At 43.6% G+C, this 24,781-nt stretch overlaps 1 protein-coding gene across 11 annotated transcripts in view; it reads right to left on the minus strand.

The window, feature by feature from the left end:
- NCOR2 (nuclear receptor corepressor 2) overlaps nucleotides 1-24,781 on the minus strand; it is a 1,084,598-nt gene that overhangs the window by 363,574 nt on the left and 696,243 nt on the right. For all 11 annotated transcript variants that reach the window (XM_069215021.1, XM_069215023.1, XM_069215022.1 and 8 more), the window contains one exon: nucleotides 14,305-14,474. In XM_069215021.1, the coding sequence (XP_069071122.1) occupies nucleotides 14,305-14,474 (170 nt within the window). The remainder of the gene's footprint in view (nucleotides 1-14,304; nucleotides 14,475-24,781) is intronic.

Consider the following 24,781-nt stretch of genomic DNA (forward strand, 5'->3'; position numbering starts at 1 on the left):
GATTCCTGTGAGGCTGACGGTGTATACCTGCATCCACGTGCTGTTACTTATGAAGCGCACTTGGGAGCAGGGCAAGAAGCCAGGCACAGTTGTACAGCAATACATCTCCTCAGCCCATTAACGAAGTTCTTTGCACCGATTGTGCCAAGCATTAACGCTTCCCTCCTAAGAGCTCCCCCTACAATTACTGAAGATGGATTACAGATTGGAGACCGCTCGTCAGCATCTGAACGTCTGCTAGTTGAGCAGCTCTTCAACTTGCTCTCTAAGCTTCATCTTCTGTCTCTTGCATCAGTGCCCACTTTTGCCTGGTCCTTCCTGTAAATGAGCGATGACTCGCCTCTTCCAGGAGAATTTATATTTACCATCTAATTCAATGGTAGCAGTAGGTATGCAAATGACAACAGGGCACATACAACACATGAGTCTGAAGTTACAGGTGTCAACTGTATCATTGATAGGAGGGGACATACGAGTTACACATACCAAAAGCAAAGCACATTTCATAGCCCGCATCTTGAATGGTGGACAGACACAATCACGTTCTAAGCCAAAAGTTTTCCTTTCATTTCTATAATTTTCCACTGGAGTTTCCCCCAGCTTCTTGGAGAGCAGATGTAGTCTAGTGCCTAAATTCCTGGCTTTGGGTCCCAATCCCAGTTTTAGCAAAGCACTGTAAGATTCTGAACAAATTAACCCTCCGATCAGTTCTTATGGCTCAAATTTTAAATAAGTAGTCAGTCCTAATAAAACAAACCTATATTTCGGTAATCCTGAGGGAGAAAGATTGGATTTTAACAGAAGACCTCATTGCAGACTTTGGGGGATTCAATACTGGTGGTGAGGATTCTCTGTTGCAATGGTGACGCAGTATTCTTACTGCCAAGATGATGGTCTGCCTGCCAAATTCAGATGTGGGCAGACCATAGGTATAACCCTGTCGAAGATATATATTAACTTGCAGAGTTTGAAAAACTGATATCAGTCAACGGTCGTAAACCTCTATCCTAAATTACTGAAAACATAGGACAATCGGTAAGAGTAATGTCGTACCACACTGACTGGAAGGTAAATTCTTAAAATCAAGAAGCATCCGAACGATGATTGTTATTCTTTTTTGGTGTAGGGTAACATGCTTTACTTCATAAGGCTGTATCAAAATAATAACATATGGTGGATGTTGTATGCTGGCCTCGATATGGAGCTACTGTTATTACGGAATTTCTACATATATTTCTATGAATGTTGCAGTGTGTGTGTATGTATATGTATGTATGTACATATGTTCCTTTACACGCTTATAGTTTGAAAAATCAATAAAGAAAAAAATCTCAAGTCTCAAAAAGGGGACATGACAAGCAAAACTGGCATACGTATAGCATGCAGGCTACTTTCAACTTATTAAGCAAATTTGTAAATGAGGCCCAAACAATTAGAGGCCACCAACCGAAATCAAATGTGTGCCAGTGAATTTCTACACACAGTTCTAGTGCCATGGTAATTTAAAGAGCCAACCAGTGAAGATTATCAGTTCTCTCTAGTCAGTCCTGCATCTCTACAACTTCACCAGCATTGGAAATTCCAGAAGGTCCCTTTCATGATGACTACTTGGGTTTTTAGACCTACTGTGACATCATTCACTGAACGGACACTTGACTGAGATCACCCAAGTTAATTTTCCAGCAACAACATTGCCTTTGGTGTTTGCATGACTGTAAGACAGTAGTCTCGTTCACACACAACGGACAGCACTTCAAGCTGGTCTGGTCGGACAGCGAAGTCCTCCACTGCTAACAAATGAAAAATGCAACCAGGTACTTCTTAAAAAGGAAGAAGCCAGTTTTACAGTCTCTCCGGAGGGACCTTCCAGGACTCGGTAATTGTTTTGTTTAAGTCCCCGTGGGGGTCACTTCCCTAAAATGACTTTCTGTGGGTCGTCGTGGATATATCAGTCAACATTTCCGACCACAACGAAGACAGTGACACATGAATAGAAAAGAAGCAATTTTTAAAGTGCCTTAAACTGCCTCTTGCATAAAAAGAAAATGCGATTTGGTTAAATCCCTCTATTTGAAGTAGAAATTTAGACCATCGCCGGGGGAGTTTCTAAAAATATCAACGGCCACTTTCAACAGAGCGAAAAACACGAGCCCGTTTTTCGGGATGTACCGACCTCGAGATGAGGCGCAATGACTGATCTTCCCAGGCAGCCATTGAGCTGGGAGTAGTGATGTCATAGGCCACAATGACGTAGGAGTTCACGGAGGCGCTCATCGCCTCTCACCCCCCAAAGGCTTATAAATGTCAGAATTCATTAAGGCGTGCATAGTAGGCAGCGTCCAATGCGTTAACTTTCCAGACCCCCCAGATTGAGAAAGCTTTCCACCTGTGCTAACTGATCCGATACTTAGGCCCTTATTATGAGTCTAGAGGTCCTGGGACCGACAGACTCGCGGTGGCGGTTGGACAAAAGCAGCGGTCCGGTGTCCACATTATGACCGTAGCTGAGCCTCCAGGGTCCGACCGCCGGCACCTCCAGGTTGCCACCGGTCAACAGCCTGGCGGTGCCGGTGGTCTCAATCCGCCAGGGCAGCGCTGCAAGCAGCCCTGCCCTGGGGATTACGAGTCCCCTCACTGGCGGCTTTTGCATAGCGGTTCCACCGCCATGCAATGGCTGGCGGAGACAGGGTTCCGGATTCTTGTGCTGAGAACCTGAACTTCGTTAGTCACTACTACAATTATTTTTTATTTATTTTTTGAGTATAGCAAGTTGTGTCACAAAGGTATGTTGTTGTGGCTGTGGACAAAGGACAAATGCTAGGATTTATGCAGCTCGATGGCTCACAGTGTACCACCATCATCAAAGGATGACTGGTTGAGTGCACATCCGGGATGGGCAGCAGTGACGTGTAAGATGCACACATCTCTGCAGTGAGGGCTTAGCTTCCTGAGACATGTCCATGGACACTGGAAATTTTTCTCCTTTTGGTCTTCTCGAGGATGGCCGTTCCCGGTCGAATGCATCCTTTTTTTTAGACAGTGCACGGACTTCTTACAACCTGAACCGATCTATCCCTCCCCTAGACGGGCAACGGGGATGATTTTGGAGCACGCAATCTCACCTCTCAATAGCTGGATCCCACATTCTCAGTAACTAGATTACCTGTGAGGAGTCACGAGGGAAGATCCTGCGGGAAGATTATCTTGTCATATTCTGATACAAAGGACAACCATGTCTACTTCAGGGGGTGGCAACTCCTCTTGACCTTTCTACCCAAGTGTTCTTCTACGAAAGGGTCTGAAGCTTGGTTCTCCACAGGGACGTGTGGATCTGCTTGCAATTAGGACCAGAAGGCTATTCAGTGCCATGCTTTCTAGAGTCTTTCCGCAGCAGCGTAGAGCTTCACTGGGCAAGGCCTTGAGGCAGGATATGTGTGTTGTTATCTCATTTGATGAATTTTATTTCCATAGCTGAGGGTGACAACTGTTTGAAAGTCGGAAAATAGCCCAGTTACCAGACTCCAAGGGGAAGGGCATAAGCACCAATTTCTCTGCGGAGCCAGGTGAAGACAAGCAAAGGGTAACAGCACAGACACTCAAATGCCAGTTTACGTTAAACCATAACTGCAAAGAAGTGGAGTATTTGACAGACACAGAAAAACATTATGATTGGTTCAACGTCACAAGTCACTCAACAGAAACGTAACCATTTGCAATCGAGATCCTGGTACTTTGCATGTTGTGAATCCTCTTTCCCCCCTTATGGACTTTCATGCCACAGTGGAAACATACGACTACTGGTATTGAATGCGATTAGGAGCTTGGCTAGCAAACTCATCTAACAACCCGCAGGTCTGCACTGCTTGATAACTACAGAGCGGACAAATGTGCAGACAAAGTCCACCATACTCCCTGGTGGTCCCCTATGTACTGATAGAGAAAAGGAGCCCAAGGAGGCACAACACGTTTCCATCACATCACCCAGTGGTCATTTCTTGGAGCTTCTCTAGCCCTGAATTTGGATACTGTTGAAGAAACACAGATGTCTGTAGTCCCTCTGCCAGCAAAAATGCAGTCAGCCATTTGCTAATTCAGCTTCCGTATTTGCAGGCCTTAGGCATCTCTGCTGAGACCATCTGTCCAAAGATTATTTCACAAATTAGATCAATCCCAGTAAATATTATTTCTTTTAATACAAGACAAAAAACAGACTGTTAAAATCTCATGGCAAGTGAGCATCGTCTCGTTACATCTCAGTGCTACTTTTCTGTCAGAATCAAGACTCTTCGCAGAAGAAAGAATTAAGTGTTTCTTGCTTTGACACTGTTAGATACCAGGTAGCAATTATTTCTCTGGGTACCACATATTCTGAACACTGGATGCTCAACCGCCTGAATATACTAGCCCAAACAAAAGCATCTTTCCTGTTACTGTGACCTCAGAAACGAATTTCTTCTAAGGAAAACCTTTCAGAGGATTTTGTCCAGCCCAGATACAACTTCTAGAGCACACTCTTACTAAGGTCTGTGCCACAAAACTGGAACAACAGAAAAATTCAAATAGACAGCAGGCTCAAAAGGACTTTGAATGACCTGATGGATAGCGCATTATTTAGCATAATGATGTCCAGAGATGTAGACAATTGCTAAAATTGTGGATTCTGCGACATAAAGGCCAGCCATTTCAGTGTTCATCTGTCCTCATTAAGGACTCCTGGCGAGCTGGAAAGGACAACTGTGTGACCGAGATTTACAGTTCCGCAAGAAGGTGCACTGTCAATTATTTTTCATTGCAAAGCTAGAATCCATAAAATGTGATGTCCAGTGACTTGTTCACATGTGCATATGTGTGGCCTGCCAGCTTACAGTGAAACAGAAATCACACCAAATAAAAAAAGAAGTCTCAGGGGTTCACAATGTAAGAGTGGAGAGTTCATTTTAGATGTGAATTTCTACCACCACAAGAGATGTGCTGAAAATGCATGCACCTTGACTTGTGTTCATATGGAAGACCTTATAATCAATAGTGGACTCCTCCGACCATCAAGTTCAGAAATTATCGTTTTCCTAACGCTATTAGTCTGGGAAATTAGCACAATCTCTTATGGATGAGAGCGGGTGTCTGGAATGGTTCAAAGATCATTCTCGCTCTCCTTAGGAATATTTTCTAGAACACAAAAAAATGACTTGCTTGGTTTATCCTTTTCAGACCTAGAGAAAGATTTCTGTTGATGGTTAAGACGGGGCGGACAAATGATGCCACATTAGGGTTAAAGTTGGAAGACGTGTGATAAACTGAATGTTGTGCCCCTTATTAACTATTTATGACACGAGTTTTTCAAAAGTAACCAACTCATGGAGGTACAACGTTAAGAGTCAGGCTGAATCCTGATGGGAAAGGGATGCTGGGTCACGTTTTCATCCATCTCCTCTGACTCCACGGACAGGTCTCCTGGCCCCTTGTTCTGCAATGTGAATAATGACTTCAGGAGATGTAGCAGTTGTGCTTGCATCGGTGCTCATGAACAGTGACTCCCTTCGAATTTTATGAAGGTGTTGAAAAGTTAATTTGGACTTAATACTGGTTCATAAAAAAGTATTGTTTTCCCACTTTAACTCCTCAAGGGCCGTAAGCATTAAACAGTTACACAAACTATGGCCATCAATGTGCATATTCCATGATGAAACTCTAAAATCCAAGGCCACAAGAGTTTAAATTAAGTCCTAAATCAATGTGCCATTGTTTGTCAGATAAACAAAAGGTTGTTGGTCCTGATACAAATTCCAAATCCCACGAAAGCTCCTGTTTCTCCTCACATATATTTAGGAGCCCTATATTTGATCCCTTGTCAAATACTGCACAATGTCCAATTGTATTGAAAGGAGGTACACAAGCTTTAAACCAGGAACCTTGCACACCTCATTGTGTCCAACAGGGAGAGACTTAGAAAAGGTCTCATTAACTCTTAGCAGCATCTGCCATAGCTAAGCCTACTGCAGGCAAAGGTGGGCAAGGCTCCAGAGCACCAAGCACAGAAAGCGGAGTTTTTTGTCACCGACTACAATATTTATCTGCTTCCCTCTGAAATGAACCTTAGCCGCCAGATCGTTCTGCATTATACCGTAAAGAAAAATATTGAGCACGTTTTTCTGCACTGAGTGTGTTGTGTTATCAAAAACATATGGGGAAATGACAGTGACCAGAGATCATCAAAAAGTACTCCAACAGCACAGAATCCAAAGGTCCTGGTTTCTTACCCATGAAACTGTAGCACCAACACTTTGAGTCATATTTGCTCTCCTAAAATACTGATATATGAGGACCAAGAGACCTACAGATTTAAGAATGTGTCTAATCTAGTGCTTTTATCTCAATTACATAGTGCACTCACGTTATGACAAACTGTTTCGAAGAACAATGCACAAATTGTTCTGCAAATGTTGAGTTTTGATTCGTCATTAAGATGTTCCCAGGAGATGGAGACATTCATTGTGTTTTAAGGTGCATGACTCTCCCACGGAAAACTCTATTTACAGATTGTCATCTTAGAAGCAGACACATTTAGTCGCACAAGTTACCTTCAGTAATGTTCTTTCTGATGCATACTCAATCTATCCTCAGTTGCTTCATCTGCAGAATATCGCCAGACAAAATCTGGAAATTTCAAACAGCAGTGCTTCCGCACGCTGTAGGTGGCACAATCAGAATGCTAGGTGGCACAATGCTGCTCCTTGTTGCCTTTGTTCTGTCCAGAAGTGACAGTCACATATAAGCACCACCCCGTGTGCGGACATCATGGTCTTTCTAGACTGCCTGTACCCTCTGACCTGGAGCACAAAAGCCAATCAAAGTACCAGTCTGCAGACCTCTAGCTTGGGACATTTTTAGATGGAAAAAAAAGAGACCATTCTATGGATCAGAGAGGCGGGGGGCGGTGAGTGATCTGCGGTTGGAGTATCCATCACAAAAAGTGTTAGCAACGTTAAGTAATCTGTTCTTCTGATGCATAGTTCTAATCATGGATTCCTGACCCTTAAAATAGTTACCAAAGCAATTCCTTCCTAGGATGAAGGGTCTGTGGAATGGGTTCAGATGAAAATGTCTTGCAGATCCAATGGGGAAAAGCCCACCCTTTTGACCTCACTGTCAAGACAGTAGTGTTTAGATAACATGTGCATGGATGCTCATGTTGCAGCCTGATGAATGTTGAAAACAGGCTGTCCACATGCCAACACAGTGATAGCAGCCTTGGCCCTTGCTGAAGGAGCCCTCAGACCTTCCAGAGATCACTTATTGGCCAGTGCGGAGGACTATCTACCTTGACAAAGTCCTTTTCTGCACCACCTTGCTTTATACAGGAAAAATCCACAAAAAACTGACCGTCCATCAGATGGCCCCTCGGGCCTTAGTCTCTCCTCTTTTTTGGGGGAGTGATGTTTCACAAAGAGCTTTGAAAGGGTGATTGACTGCCCAAAGTGAAAAGGAGTAATTACTTTTGACGGAAAGGTCACAATGGTTCTCAACACCAGGTTGTTTGGGAAAAATGTGCTGCATGGTGATTGCATGGAAAAGCCTGAAACGCACTAATGTAACGAGTTGAGGTAATCACAACAAGGAACAGTCTTAACCATCAGAGGACACAGTGAGCAGTTGTGCATCAGCACTGAGGGAGTTCACATCAGGACCAAATTCAGATCCCATCATGGCATCATAAAGAGTTTAGGAGAAACGTACAGTAAACCTTATCACAACTGGTGATATAAACAACGACGCCTGGCCAGACAAAACAACCAATAAGACAGTTTGACTCTGTGTTGCAGACACCACATTAGGTCACAAATTGTCCCACCATCCGGTGTAAATGGACTTTGTAGCGGGGCGCTATGCAGCAAAGAAAACAGTAAAATTTTAGGAGGAAAATTGAACAGTTAACTGCTGACACTCAATCTCCATTGATAGAGGTGTAAATTGTGCAGGCCCAGGTGCAGAATCCTGCTTTGCTGCCGGGACAGAAGATGCTCCTGAAGTGCAAGGCTGATCAGGGAACAGATGCTCATGGCCAGAGCTTCCATGTACCATACTCTCCTGGTCCAATCTGGAGCCACTGGAATAACTTGCACCTGGTTGTTCCTGATCTTCAGAACACTGGGCAGGAGAGGTAGGGGAGAAAAGGCATCTAAGAATAATCGTGCGCTTCGCTCTAGCCAGAATGAACCTCCCGGAGAGCACCATCTTGCGAGCTCCAGTACCCTGGTGCCGAGCTCAATCAGACTTTAGTATTCATTGCTGAGCCTGCATATGCCACCTGGAATAGTTTATGAGCAGGATGCAGGAGGCCAAGAAAGCTCAGAGCCACTCTCAGTGGGTCCGAGGACCGAGGCTGTAACATCAGGATCATAGCCTGACTGTCCTGGGTTCGTTGTGACAGAGTTAAGACACTGAAGTGCATCATATACCCAATGAAAACAGCCCTTGCAAAGGAGTCAGGTGTTCTCCTGGCCTACCTTGAACCGCAGGTAATAGATGTGGGAATGCAGGACCGGTACATGAAAATACGCGTCCTGGAGGTCCAGGGCTACCCATACAGTGACTCAGGTCCACAGCAGACAGAACCCGGGCAAGTGCGAGCATCGTTAACTTGTCCTTCCACAGAAAGGTGCTCAGAGGGCTGGAATCTAAAATAGGATGAGGTCCTCCATTCTTCTTCAGCATGAGGAAACAGCAGTAGTAACAACCAATCCCTATTTCTGAGGCCGGTACCCTCTTTAAGGCTCCTATTGACAAGAGAGCCTGCACACCTGCATCATAATGACTAAGTACACCTCTGAAAGCCTCACAGATGTGGGTGGAAGATGTGGTGGGTTGGAAAGGAACAGAAGGGCACAGGCCTTTCAAATTATCCTTTGCCACTCTTTGAGAAAGTTTTGGATCTGGCCTCCTACGAGGTGTTCATGTGCCACTAGGGGCAAGCTAAAGTGGCGTGAAGGCTGATGCTCCAGGGTTGGAGGACTGGTATGAGAACTGTGCCTGGTGACCTGTGTTTTCTCTGTCCAAACACCGCCCCTGACGCAGAGAGGAGTAGGGTGACCACAGCAGGTGTGGGGGCCCTGTGCTGCCTGCACACAAACCCTCTGGAATATCCCTGAAAGAGACTAGGTTGGTGTGGAAACTGTCTGGAGGATGCCAAAAGGCAGATGGAACTACGTGTGGCTAAGCACTCCTTAAAGAGTTTCAAGGCCAATTCTGCCTTCTGGGCAAACGGGTAAGATCTGTCAAAAGGCATATCCATAAGGGACAACTGGACATCCCAGAAGAAGCCCAGAGATCTCATTCACAGACCTTTCTGTGACAGGACACCACACAAGTGCAGACAGTCCCACTCAATAAATTAGTAATATCCAGGCCAGATCTAATGATTTTTTTTTAGCAACATCTTGTCCTTCCGGATTGGTTTGAGCCAGGGAAGCTCACAAGTCCTCAGGGTCTACCTGCAAGATATCACCGACTATGTCCCAGAAGGCAACAGTATATCAATCATGTAGGCACTGACAGACCTCAAGGGAAGGCTGCCGGTGAGAACATCAGTTTCCTGAATGCCTCTTTTTCTATTATTCTCTTCCTGGGGTAAGGGGTGGGAGGTCATAGGAAATTAATTGAGGTTTGCCTTACTGGTGTGGAAGCTTGAACCACCAGACTCTCTTGAGTCGGATATTGAGTCTGAACACCGGGGTCACCTGATGGCGGTCTATGGAGCCTGCCAACCGGTCACAGGAGAGCAAGAACAAGGCTTCACCCACGTGCCTATCAATGTGTCAGTAAGGGCTTCTCTGAATTTTAGCAAAGGCTCAAAGGAAGCCTGCACAGGCAGTAACACCTCCATGAGTACACTGGTCTTTACCTGCACAGAAGGGACTTGTAGGTTAAAACCCCTACATCCTATCCTCAGAACAAATGAAACACTTTCTGAAGGCTGGCTGACTCTTATCACAGTTCGAGCCAAGAGGTTGGTAGAAGCAGATGAGGGGTGCTCTGAGGGAGAGGCCGTGTTCCACTTTAATCTGATCGGATGGGAAGAGGTTGTGTCAAAGTGGATTTAGAGCTCAACCTTAGTCAAGGGCATATTAGGTTCACCTCTGAGTCAAACACCAGTACAGGTAGGGGGTCAGGGACCAGCACTTAAATCAAATAGACAAGTGCAGATTTCAGCACTGGAATGGAAGTTGGCACCAAAGTGGGAGTGGAACCTGAAGTGGGTTTGAGATTCACAGGCGGCACTGATGATGGATCTGCCAGCAATAACCCAACTGGACACCCCGGTAGATCCTTGGAACCCGAAAGGGCACCAGAGTGAACCGGAAGAATGACAAAGATGCACAACCTGGCCACCTTAAAGACCTTGATCTGTTGCAGCTTCGCTGATGACCTAAGAAACATCAGGACCAAATGTGGAATCAGCTCCTCAGTGGGTCGGGGAGTGAAAGTGGCATGCCAATGCCACTGTGGTGGGATGGGGATGAGAAGCTCTTGCAGGAACGAGTCTGGGCTATCAAGCACGAGTCCCTTCAGTGCTCAGTGACATACAGCTTCACTCCATATTCCCAGATCACTTTTAGATTCATGAGGGCATATTACTCACACAGTTTGTAGTCATATTCTCCAGACAAACACCAAACGTATACCTGGTGAGAGTCTGCCACAAACATTTGTTTACGACTGTCCTGGCACAGTTTAAATCCTTTAGGTTTTTTATGGGACATAGTTACTCTGAACACTGGTTGAAAATTTTGAAGGAAAAATCTTGTCAACTGATGAGGAAACAGGGGGAGCGGAGGACCAGATCAGCATTCAAAGGCACGGAAAGAAGAGAACTGACAGCATGCAGGGGTGGATTATAAGCAGTACCATTCATCTCTTTTGGATGGAACAAAGTTAACGAGGAGTCGCACAGCACCACCTACCAGCATGTAGGAGCACTAATGTGTGAACATTTTCAGATCCAGTCTGGCACTTTGGGATATCCTAAGGGTGGCAAATCTGCTGTTAGAAGTAGCCATCAGAATAAAGTTTCTACAATATGGTTGCAGTAAGTAAAATTAGGAAGGGACATCACAAACCATTTTTTGTTTTCTTAGCTAATGTATTTTGGCCTAAGATCTTGACAATGTGCTTACGGAGTTAATTCTGCATCAAAATAAATGTACCTATACATTCACTTGGATCCAGTTGTGAGAGATTTTTGAAGTGAAAATACTAGAGGGTATTCAGAGTCTTGTGCTCACGCAAAGTAAAAATGCCACTGGAAAAAAGGTATTTGACCAAACCGGAGTGATAACACCAAAGGGTAATCAGTAAGAACTTATCAAGAAAAAGACTGTGACCTTTTGAATGAGACAAAGGAAAAAAGTAACTAAAATATTACAAATTCTATAAAAATATAAATAAAGCACTGCATAACATTTTGCAAAAGTACACTTCAAAGTTATTGTTTAGCTCTGGAGACATTCAACTTTGTAGACATCATCATGGGACCCTAACAGGCGCAGCAGGCTCGTTGTAGGCAGATACTTCCTGTCAAGCAGCGGAGCCTCACCATTCATCCCCCTAGCCGGCTTTTAGCTCATCAAGCCACTCACTAAGGTTGCACTTCTACCATTTAGCTAATCTATGGATGACTCTTTGTCCTTTAAGGCCTATCCACAGTTACTGTGTAGAGTGTGGTTATCATAATGGTGAGCACCAAATTCTTTCATCACCCCAACTGCTCCGGGAACTCCTATTTTAACTAGGTTCCACCATAAACCCTCTGTGGCAACTCTTAGCTGCATGGCTGGGTTATAAATACTATAAAAAAGCCAATTTGCCAGCTAATAACCTGGAGCCTAAAGGCTGATAAACTCTGAAACTCTTCTACAGCCACAAAACTAAGAAGGTCCATCAGTCTATATAACATACCCAGGAACACAGCATAAAAAGCAAAAGTGTCAGCAGCCCACTGTGCATGCCCTACTGCCTTTATGGGCGAGGATTCACCGGTGTACGGCCTGTGAGTCAGTGATGTTGGTTAAAATGTTAAGAGGATCTTTGTGAATTAAGAGTGGTAGTGCAGAGGCAGAAACTCAAAAGAAATACATCAACTTAAGACAGGTTTTCCCACATACATATCATATAAAAAACTCACAACTATTAAACCTTCGATTTAAAAGAATTAAAAAAAAAAACTCCTTATTTTTATATGAGCATATTTTTATCATTCAATTTTAGAAGCATCTGGTATAAAACGCAACCGGCCTAGCTATTGTTTCACTCCCAAATACCTAACAAATTTCCCAATCAACTAGAAGCACATATGTACATTTCAGTTCATCTATCTACACCTCAGGTATCTACACTTCAGGTCAGAGTTCTTCAGCTCCTCTAGTGCAATATCATACTTCTCTATTATAAATATTTTCATCTGTCGATGGTGGGCCCACCTGAAATACTGGCTTCAAACAAAATCCCTTTTACTACCCAGTCTATAAATTAAGACACTTGCCCCAGGAAGGCCCAGCGGCATTTCCTTCTTCCGTTGTCAATAAAACGTGTACCCAATTTAACCAGGTGAATTTACTGGCACACTGACATACCCTGCAATAGTTGCCTTAGAGTTCAACAAATACAAAGTTAGGTAAATATTCTTCTTCAGAGGACACAATCTGCCTGGATGAATTCATTAGATGTCAAGGGACGGTTCTGTAGGAGGATAATTCGGCGATCACTGTTGCTCACTTGATCAATCAATGGATAAAATGACCTTTGATACTGAAATTCAATTTTGTAAAATGATGAGCACTTTTTCTCAATGATGATCAAAATCACCTAGTCCTCCTCTCCCGCTCAGAGATTAAAGTGACAGCTAGAAATGTGCAACTGAGAAAGTAACAGCAGGAAGCTCCTTACATAATCTGGCAAATTTACAATGCACATTTACATTGCCACCTTTTTGTAGACATGCGGAAATATTCGTACATCAATACATTTCCTGTATGGTAAATTATTATCCAAGACATAGTAGGACTTGCTTCTTTACCAATTTATAATCAGCATTCTGCTAAGGAGGAGGCGGTATCATATGTGACCCAAGGATCCAGTTTTGTCTGGGGGTTTCCATCCTGCGTCTTTTAGAAAGTCCCATGTAATTGTAAATCCAAGAATCCCCAAATGATCTGAACGCTTCAATGAAAGGTTTATTCAGCTTACCTTCATGTAGGAGTTTCATAAGCATTCATTAATTATTCTATTACTTAAGCCGTCTCTCAATAAGAATGATCTTCTTTGAGACATATTTTTGTTAGGAGCGATAAGATATTTGGGATTTTAAACTCTTTCTCTAAAGTTGCCCTTACAACCTCGCAGAGTTAAAAAAAAAATGTGTTGCTGCTATATCGTTTTGAGTCAGAAACATGCATTTCACTTCTCAATTCTGAAGACACCCTTATCAACTGCATGAAAAAATGCAAATATGTGCAGATAATCATGGCAAACGAAAAAGTTCTAGTAATGAATTGCATGTATGTTGTTTTTAATACAAAATTATAATGGCATTTCGGAATGAAGCAAATAGTGGATGTAACTAGGACTAAACCACACTGATTTTAGCAAAATCAGCCACATAAGAGGAAAAATCATTATCCTGGGAGATAAATCCAAAAAAGTTAAGAAGTCTACCTCGCACAACATTCTTACTGCAAAGGGTGTTCACGGGTCACGGAGTAGCCTGAATATAACTCCAATGAAACTTTAAATTAGCATAATGAAATGTTTTTCTAGGAAACCACTTGACATGGGAACCACCTTTGCAGTAGCAACGATTTGCTGCAAGCATATCAAGCTAAAAGACTTGTTTTTTTTATACTGTAGAAGCGGTCATCTACATCCGTGATCCACACCAGCACCAAGGAAAAACAATTCCCATGTTTCCTAAGCGGAAGGCCTACTTAGAATTTAAATCAACTTTCTTGTTGGAGATTCTCTAATAGGGACTTTAGCTGCTAGAGTATTAGAACAGCTTGAAAAATAAAACAAAAACATGATAATCGAACTACCAACAAGCTACAAACGTCAAGGAATTTTCTAAAATTTAAATGAGATGTGAACGTCATATGTCATGTACAAAATTTTACAGAATTGGTAGCTCGATTTAGGACATATTGACAATCATGACACCAACGTAAAAAGAACTGTATCTCACTTGCAACTTTTCTATCTTTGAGTCAAACCGTATACAAAGTACCAAGATGAGACACGTGCCACAAATATATTTACCTTGATCTGCATTTGGTTGGGGAGCAGTGGCTTCTTCGTTGGCCTCATTGGCCATGGACCGAGTGATCCTCCCTTTACGCCGGCCCTGGCTGTTGGCCGTTTTCCGGCCCTTAGAGGTCACCGCTTCCTTCTCATCATTATCCTCCCCGGATGTCTCATCGTTCTTTTCCCTGTGGTTAGCAAAAAAAAAAAAACAATATATTAAAAACTGCAAACGGGGCCATTCGCCTGGTTGCTCATCGTTTTTGCAGATGCTTGCAAATCCAACGCATAGCAAGTACAGAAAACTGACAGAACTGGTTTTAATGAAAGGCCTTCCTAATTTGTCACAAACTCATCCTAATTCATCTTGTTGAAGGGAATCTGCTGGAGAATGTTTGGACAGACCACACTTAAATAAGGAAGCCAGATGTTCCTTACAGTGATGGCATTTACACTCAGGCACCTCAAGCTCGGCTTGCACAGCTAGCTCCTTCCAGACATCAACAGAAGAGAGGATTTATTGTCAAGCACTAAACTGAGCACTGGTATATTATAAGGTCCCTTGAACAGGAGTTTCCCAACTAGACGCGGTCAATCTGACAAGTGAAGTCTGATGCCTTGATTCATGCTGCATTTGCACTCTGAACAGCAACAGTCTATATAGGAATTTAGGACATGGTACCAAGGAAATACAGACTCATTCATACCCTAACAAACACGACAAATCAGCCTTATTGGTAAGTTTACAGTCTTGACCGAGCCCCACGTAAAAAAGGCACCACAAGGGGTGAAACACCTAGATGTTACTATGCGTGTCACAGATACTGAAACCACAAATAAGAGAAAACTAAGCAACATTTGAGGATTTAATTTTCAAAGTTTCTGTATTTATAACATAATCAGTTATGAAAATCCCATAGGCAGGTGATGAGAACCCAGACCTTAAGGTAGCCTTTTTACTTGATAGACATATTATTTTGCACAAATACTAGGATATACCGACGTCTGTGGAAGGAGAAAGTGCACCAAAAGATTAATTTAGCTTTTAGAGACTGCACCGCCTCTTTAACATCCCTGAGACTACTGGATGCCCTTCCTTCACACCAGCCTGATACTCTACCATACAGGCTGCTCCTCTAGGCTCAGCAATGTTTTATTAAAAGTGTTCAGTTTTAGAGAATTACCCGCAAATTGAAGGCAAGCAGGGAACAGGACATCCAGGTTTACTATTGCATTTGAAAAGATTTAGATGGCAAATTGGTAAAGGACATGCACATATCCCACCAGCAAGGAAGGGGGCTTGGGTGCCTTGTTGGAGAGACTGAGGGGGTTATTACAACTTTGGAGGAGGTGTTAATCCGTCCCAAAAGTGACGGTAAAGTGACGGATATACCACCAGCCGTATTACGAGTCCATTATATCCTATGGAACTCGTAATACGGCTGGTGGTATATCCGTCACTTTACCGTCACTTTTGGGACGGATTAACACCTCCTCCAAAGTTGTAATAACCCCCTGAAAGTGCTTTGCCATGAGGTGGATTTTGACCAGTTTGGGCCTCAAAACGTAAAGAGTGCCAGCAATATCCCTCGGAATACGAGCCTTTGTCAATAACACAGCACCATTACTAGAAGGGAAGTTCGTGTCCGGTGGTTGAATCCACGAATCCAAGTTGCACACAGGTAATCGCCATTACAAAACTAAATAAAGCCGGAAAACGATGGCACGTACGCCTCAACTGTTAAAGCATCAGAGGCACTGATTCATAATGGTCACACGAGGACACTTAACTCTCAGCTGATGATGGAGTGACGATTTGTGCTGCAAAGGCAAGGTCGCGCCATTGAAAAATATGATTTATGGCAATTTTTTTTTTTTTACAACTGATAGTAAATTTGCGCCCTTAGTTTTTGTTTTACAGTTATAAATGTTAGACACTGTGTTCGGCGAGCTCCATTAGTACTGACAGCAGTAATTAAAATCAGCCTTAATAGCCAGCACATAGTCCCCATGGCTAAAAAATATGATGCAATACTGCTGGGTTTATGCAGCCCAGTAAAGCACCAACGTGAGTGGCGCAAGGGGTACCGGTTGTATTGCATACACCAGGAGGCCCTGTGCATCTATACTGGCATTATACAAGGACTATTAATTTAAATGTAATAGAGAATGGTGTTTCCCTTCAATGGGCGCAGCTGCATACCTTGGTAGTAAAACTAATGCAGTTTCGCCTACACTTGGAAAACACCATCTCCCCTGATGGTCAGAGATAAGTGGGCCAAGCAGTACTCAATGGATAAGGGCGAGTACACTGGCAACATCAAACCACTTATAACTCAGCTTTTGGCCTTCAAGGCAGTGGAGGGAGTTCAAAACCCACATCCATGGACCGGGGCAGACAAGAGTGGGGAACTTTCCACGGCCATCCGCAAGCAGGTACAGAAAGACTGGCATATGCAAGGGATACAAGCTTAGTACAAGCAAATAATACAAGCTGGGCTCTGGTCAACAGGACAATCCCAGGTCCCTGTCCTAGGTCTAGGTATTGGAAGTGATGTTCCCTATGTCACCAAGAGCTAAAAGGGACTGCTACAAGTCAGTGCTTAATATGCCTGGACTTGGGTAATGAGTGTTTAAGTAGTGACAATGTAGCATCCTATGTGGCGTGAGGTACAGAAATGCTGGTTCTTGTACGCCTACTGTTCAGGATCTCTAGTCAGAGTGGGTGTAATCTTTAGATGTGATGTGTAACTTTGGTGAGGCCTTCTTCCCAAACATACAGATTCACCGATGAGAAAGTTCAACTCGTTTAACAGTTCGAGAAACTTTAACCTGTAAGAGAACACTCACTGATAATGGCTTGGCATATCTGGTTTGTGGTTAACGTTCGTGAACGTTTGTCAATTACAGAAGCTGACAAGTATTTATAATGTAGTCCACATAAAAAAAAACCAATGATATCGCTTGTTTCATTCAATCTTTTTATCGTTGCAAAATGTGTAGCACTGACAACAAGTATCAGGTTAAAGAGGCATCATAAAAATACATAATCAAAATAAAAGTTGACGTACAAAAAGCTAAAAAAAAAATCAAATTTTAAACTAATGAATCTCTACTATCTTATGAAAAAGAGAAACACACTATGTGTGGCATTACCTCGCTTACAGGCTAGGCCTCACATGGTACAAGTTCTTTCAAAATCTGTGTATGTCACTATGTTTGATTGCTTGTAATGTTTATGAATCAAGGGACATTTTATGTCTGCCGTGATTTGGGCCTCTGTAAGAGACTGGCAGAGAGAGCTCCTCTTTCTATTCTGGTTTTCATGTGACCTCAGTAAATGGATTACAAATTTTAGAGAATTCCTGGATCAAGAGCAATTTCCTGAAACGTCACTCTTAGAATCTAAATTTAAAGTTAATTACACAACATCTCACTATAAAACATAGGCGGCTCAACTATTCAGAATGTGCAAGTATCCGTATTCATTCACCCGCACACAATTGCTTTAAATACCTAACATTCACACTCTACCTGGTGAAGGGTTGTGCAAGTGTGTACTACTGCCAAGGGTCACTTTTTATCAACATAGTTCTTGCACAGTTTAGCACTTATCCAGAATGTACTTGCATATTTGAAAAACACATGCCTGAATGTTCGTCTAAAAGGAATTATGGAGTTTAAAAGGGGTCCAAAAAAACTCCAAAGTAAAGTGTGTATACTGGACTAAGGGCCAGATGTATCAAAGGGTTTTTCCCATAAATTGTTCGTACATATGGCCCCTAATGAGGTGTGGTAACGCAAAGAAAAGTGTGGGCAAAATTCTGATATTTTTTTTTGTCTGTCAGTTTTTTCTATGGTTACAATCAATGCACTTCCCTTTCAATGAAAATGCTTACGAAAGTTTTTGGAGATTAATGTTCTTGCCAAAACTAAAGGTGAGTTTTTACTATTTTATTTTCCTTGAAATCAAGTTTTTCAGTTGTTTTCATCACACTTAAATTTAGCAACCTTGTCAAAATGTTCAAAAGAAATATCGAGAACCTAAGGAGGAAAGTCACACAATAATAGTAAACACCTTGCTAGTGAATGTTCGTGTCTTACTCCAGGTTTTAGCAGGGCATGTGAACACAAACTCCTCTTGCCACAGCTGATCCATGCTTCTCCTTTCTTACCCTGTGGTACCTAACACCACTGCAGTGGCCTGCCCTCATCCTTTCCATAAGCCACTGCAAGATCAATGGTGTCTGTGGAGTGGCACATATCTTGCTTAGCTTGTTCAGATAAGAAAACTCAACTACCTGCAAGAACTGTTGCAATTTAACAAACCTTTGACATTATTGGCGAACAAAACACCTCTCAGTTGAACAGTCATTTAAGAAGTTGAATCAATTTACTTATCTTGGTTTTTAGATTTCCCTAACTAGATATTTCTATTGTACCACATTTTTATTTTTACACTTTTCCCCATGTTGGTGAAAGTTATTCTAGCGCCTTTGCGGGCTGTATCTGGTAGGTGGAGCTAGGAGGACAGAGTGGCCTGTGGGTTTCGAGGATGGACCAGTGTTTCTTCCAGTTCCAAACACGGTTTAAAGGTGTTTGATTAAGGCCTCACCCAAGCAATGGTCCCATCAAAAGTGGCCTTTTGGTAGGAGTTGATGTCAAGCAGGTTAAACACCTCAGAGTCCTTACGTGCGTCTACTCAAAGGCCTAGTCAGCGGCTCTAGACATTTTAAAGGGCAGGACCGTTGAGCTTAAGTTTGTTGAGCGACATAAAACAAGTATCAAGGAAAAGGCAGCATGCTTGTCGTACAACTAACAAAAGGGAGATAGTTTTCAAGCCATCTCTTCAAGCCACCATGTAATATTTTTTGGGATAACCATTCATCACCCAAACCCTTGAATTTCTCCAGTTAAGCTTTCATATTTAGTGCATTGATAACTTCAATGCCTTATTGGGACATTATTTCTAACACTTTAAGGGTTCACTTTGCCTTTTCAACCATTACATTTGATCGGCACAAAGATAATGAATGTTTATGAACCTCAACTCACTTTTTCTTTGGTCAGGTGCACCCAGGAATCTTTACATAGGGTGGAACAGGCTAAAAAAGTCTTGAACTAGTCCTTCCTGCCTAGAAAAATGTATCATTATATCAGTGGTATATGTAGTCAGATTTTTTTGTAATCCCTTATTTTGTTCCTCTGGTTTTTTTTTGGTGAGTGGCACATAAAATAGTTCTTAGGTTTTTAACAAAATAACTGGTAACAACGTGAACAATGTGAGCATTTTACAAGGTTTCTCAACCAATCCTCACCCTACGCCTCCATGACATTGGAATCCAAGGACAAACACACTCCAATGGATCTGCGCCTTACTGGACTGGAAGGACCCAGTCAGTTAGCCTAGCACTGCAAACATTGGATGTCCGTGACCTCATCTGCAGGGCTCTATAAGCATCCACCCTCTTCAACGCATACTGATCCCTCTAGCCAGCATCACGCGCCCTCACAACATCAACGTCCTCTTCTATGCTGATGACATACAACTCATTCTCTCAGTCATGGCCAAACACCCAGTATCCAGATAAAGTTCAATGCATGCACGCATGATTAAAATCGTCCAATGGATGAAGACCAACTATCTGAAGCTGAACACCGACAGGACCGAAAATGTGCTTTTTGTGAAGAGCACTTCACCATAACACACCACATGGTGGCCTACAGAGTTAGGACCAACGCCCACCACGCATGCCGAGAACCTTAGGATTGTCGCCAACAGCAAACTCGTCATGGCCACTCAAATCAATGCCCCTTTATGGTCCCAAGCCCTCAAGATGCGGAGGAAGATTTTCAAATGGCTCCCAATCAGCACCCAGAAAACTGTCACACACGCCCTTGTCACAAGCAAAGTGGCTTTAGAGAACATCCTTTCTAAGGTCAACGAAAAACTCACCAGAAAGCCACAGACCATTCAAAACTCACTCTCAGCCTCCTTTGCCACACTCATATCACACCACTCCTAAAGGAGCTCCTACGGCTCCCCACACACAAATGAACACAATTCAAGACTTCTCCCACACTTTCAAGGCACCACATAATACTGGCCCAGCACACCTCAACAATCACGTTTTCACAAATCTCCTCTGTCGTCCAGGCTTACATTTCCCACACATATGAAAAATAAGAGGTAGGAGTGGAGCATTTTCCTACATTGTTCCCAAAGCGTGGAAGAAAAGAGCCTCCGCCTCACATTTTTATTTTCACAAGAAGCTGAAGACCTGGCTTTATGAGAAGTCCCCTTAGATACCCCCCAGGGTGATAGTACACTCTACAAACGTGCATAAGATAGCACAAACGTTTGTGAGGTAAACAGTGTTTTGAAACAAAGCTTTACCGTGGGGTTTGAAGCTATGTGTTGTGTCAAATGATTGGGTGCTGGAGATGTGAACATAAGATTTAGTCAAAATCTGCCTAGTTATTAGTCTTAACTTAAGGATCCATTGTTTTGCTTAGTCTTTTTTGTTGTTTTACTACTCTGATACATTGTTCCTTACAATTATAATATTTTGTCCATACACGGCCTGCCCAGTTGGCTTTTTTTCAATGATTTTTGCTCCTTGCTTTGTGGGCTATTTGTTTGCACTATCAAAAAAGTATAGCAAACAGACTGGGGGCTACCATACATAGTGCAGGCATTAATGGTCAATAGATATCTCAGATGTTTGAATTGTACTCAAGGTCAGTTACTTTTTTTTAGTTGACATTTTTGTTAGTCTAAATTCCAACATCAAATGGAAGGTTTATATTAGGCTATCCCACAACCGAAACTTGCACACTTTTTTTTACCTTAATTTCACTATAATACTATAGGAAAGTACCATCTTTTTGGCATGGTTACCTCCACTTTTTGCCTGCTGTCAGTGTATTTTGTCTGTGTTCACTGGGATCCTGCTAACCAAGACCACAATAACTGTGCTCTCTCCCTCTTAATCTGGTTGCTTAGGACTTTAGCACACCCCACAATTGGCATACTGGTGCCCCCATGTAAGTCACTAGTATATGGTACTTAGGTACCTAGGGCATTGGGGCACCAGGGGTTCCCCAGGGGCTGCAACATGTATTGTTCCACCCATGGGAGCTCATGCAAAATGTGTCTACAGGCCTGCCATTGCAGCCTGCGTGAAAAGGAGCATGCACCCTTTCACTAGCGGTCACTGCAATAGGTCAATGTGGGTCACCCCTATAGCATGCCCTCCTAGCCCAGAAGGCAGGGAGGCACGTACCTGTGTGTGAGGGCACTCCTGCATGAACAGACATGTCCCTACGAACTCCAGATCCATTTTCCTGGACTTCGCAAGTGCGGAGAAGCCATTTTACCCGTGTACTGGACACAGGTCACTGTGTCCAGCTACATAATGTTAACTACTAACCTGGGCATGTCTGGTATAAAACATGTCGGAACCCTACCCCAATACAGCTGCCAGTATTAGTTGTATGATTCCATGCACTATGGGGCCTCCTTAGAGGCCCCCATCATTTCTCCTACCAGTCTTCTGGGGGGTTTTGGGCAGCCCGCGCTGCTGCCACCCTACAGACAGGGTTCTTCCCTACTGCTGCTCGATCGGCTCAAGCAGAGGAAGGCAGAACAAAGGATTTCCTTTGGGAGAGGGAGGCAACACCCTCTCACTTTGGAAATAGGTGTTACATGGCTTGGGAGGTGTAGCCTCCCCAAGCAGCCACCAGTATGCTTTAAAGGGCACATTTGGTGCCCTCCTGGCATAAACCAACTTGCACCAGTCCAGGGACCCCGGTCCCTGCTCTGGCACAAAACCGGACAATGGAAAGGGGAGTGGCCACTCCCGTCTATCACCACCCCAGGGGTGCTGCCCAGAGCTCCTCCAGGTGGCCACTTGATTCTGCCATCTTTAATCAAAGGTGGGCAGAGGCCCCTGGGAGCAACTGAGTGTCCAGGTCAGGCGGGTGACGTCACAGCCCCCTCCTGATAGGTGGTCACCCCGTTAGGTGACCACTCCCCCTTCCTGGGCTATTTAGGGTCTTCCTCTTGGGTGGCTCCTGAGATTCAATTTGCAAGATTCCAGCAGGACTCCTCTGCATCGTTTACTTCATCTTATGGCCACCGGGACTGCAACTGGACCCTCCAGGTACCAACAATCTGCAACTCCAGCGACAACTCCGCTCTGCAACTTTGTTTCTTGGGCTCCTTCCAGCAACTGCAACATTTCCCTGGCAGTGCATCCTCTGAGGGAGAAGAGTCTTCAGCCTGCACAAGCAGCAAGAACGACTCTCCCTTGGAGTGAAGGAGTCACACCCCTGCATCCGCAAAACCAACTGCAACATTGTCGGGCTGTGTGGATCCTGCAACACAGGTGGTGGTCTGGAGTGGTCCTCTCTACTAGCTGTCCAACTTGAGAGATGGTGAGTCCTTGCCTCTCCTTGCAGGGCAGTACCCTGTGCACCCTGACTCTTGCAGCTACAAAGGCTTGTTGGCTCCTCTTCCAAGGGATCTTGAGGCTCCCTGAAGCCCCGGCCTCCAGCACTCTTCCCTGCAAACCAGAGTCTCCTGCCTGTTGCTCCAGTGACGTGGGAATCCTCTCCAGGTGTGCTGAGAGGGCCTCGCTGCAACTCCTGTGCCTGCTGCCTGTGAGTTGAATGTGGGGGCTGCATCCTCATCTTCCAACTCTCCTCACTGCTGAGGTTCACCTGGGACTCCCCTCCTTGGACTGAGTCCCCCTGGGCCTTGCTGGTCTCCGACAGCTCTGCAAATCTTCATCTGCGACTTTTGCCCTTGCAAAGGCTTGCTTGGTGGTTTTCCAACACCACTGATGACTGCAACTTGTCTTCAGTCGGGGAACATCGCCTACAACACTTCTGGAACTCTTCTCCTGCTCTGGTGCTGCACAGCTGACTTCTTGTCTCCACCGTCGGCCTGGTTCTACAGCCACAGAAGGGTGGCTAGTGGCCCCTGCCACAACCGGACACTCTGTCTTGAACTGGACTTGGTCCCCTTCTTTTGCAGGTCCTCCTCTGTCAGGATCCACCTTTGGTTTCTTTCAGTCTTGTCTGGGTCTTGCACAGTCCTTTTGCAAAGTTCCCCTGTGGATTTGGAGAAAAAACAAGTACTTACAACTTCTCTCCTGGTCACTAGGGGGCACCCTAGTACTTACCTTTCGAGGTACCTAGTTCCTACAGCTCCCCTCTTTTGATTCCACTTCCTTGGGTGGGGGACTGCCTTTCACATTCCACTTAATTAATATATGGTTTGGTCTCCTCCTAGGGCCTTCACTATTTGCTGTTGCGTTTGCTATTTCTATTGCTTTTTATGCTAATCACTGACTTCTAATGTGTATATAATCCTATTGAATTATTGCCTATACAGTATTTTAGTATTTGTGTTACCATAATAAAGTACCTTTATTTTTGTAACACTGTGTGGTTATTTCATGTGTGTAAATGATGTGTGACTGTAGTGGTATTGCATAAGCTTTGCAGGTCTCCTAGATAAGTCTTGGCTGCTCAACCACAGCTACCTCTAGAGAGCCTGGCTTCCTAGACACTGCCTATACCTCACTAATAGGGGATACTTGGACCTGGTATAAGGTAATAACACCATAGGTGCTCACCACGCACCAGGCCAGCTTCCTACAATTACCATCAGCAATCATCCTGAGATTAAGATGTCAGTTTGGGTGTAAGGGCTCTAGTAAACTTTCTTAGTGTTAAATCAACAGGTACATCATCAGAGACTATCGGTTCTATGTCTTTGTTCACGACTACGTGATACAGGTTTATACATCAATAGTTAAGTCTACCCAACTGCAGAATGTAAGAAAGTAATTCTCTCTCAGACCACTTATTATCCTTCAGGGATCAATACTTTCACTAGATATTTTATTGCCTTGTTTGTGCTTGACAGATGGAATCTAGACAAAATCCTCATCTATAATTGGGTTCGTGAGAAGACTTAAGTCCCTGTCTAGTAACATCATTGGGTTGTCCACTTAGGTACATAAATAAATTATTCTAGAGCTCGCCAAATGTAGGTGCAAATATTTTCGTAGAGAGTACTGGTGCACACACATTCACCAACCTGCATTATAGTTCTGCGTCAATCCCATCTAACCCACATCCCTTATTTCAACAACCATTGCTTGTTGCAACTGCAAATCCATCTGTACATCTTAAAAAAACAAAAAAAGCACCACTGTATAGCACCATTGCTGCACCCGAAATTTACACATCTAAATTGTATTCACTTGAAACAGACACCAGAAATGGCAGGTACACATTTACTTAAGCATTTAACATAGCTAAGCAGAATTTGTGACTCTAGAACTATAACCTGGATTTTTTTAAATCAGTATATTCACAAGACTTGTCATAGTCTGTCGACCTACATGAAAAGTAAAAACATCTCTTGATATAAATAGGTTGTCAAGTTTGACTGTGCATTAAAGCAGATGAAAGCTTACCT

The sequence above is a fragment of the Pleurodeles waltl genome, chromosome 11 (genome assembly GCF_031143425.1).
Source record: "Pleurodeles waltl isolate 20211129_DDA chromosome 11, aPleWal1.hap1.20221129, whole genome shotgun sequence".
Taxonomy (NCBI): domain Eukaryota; kingdom Metazoa; phylum Chordata; class Amphibia; order Caudata; family Salamandridae; genus Pleurodeles; species Pleurodeles waltl.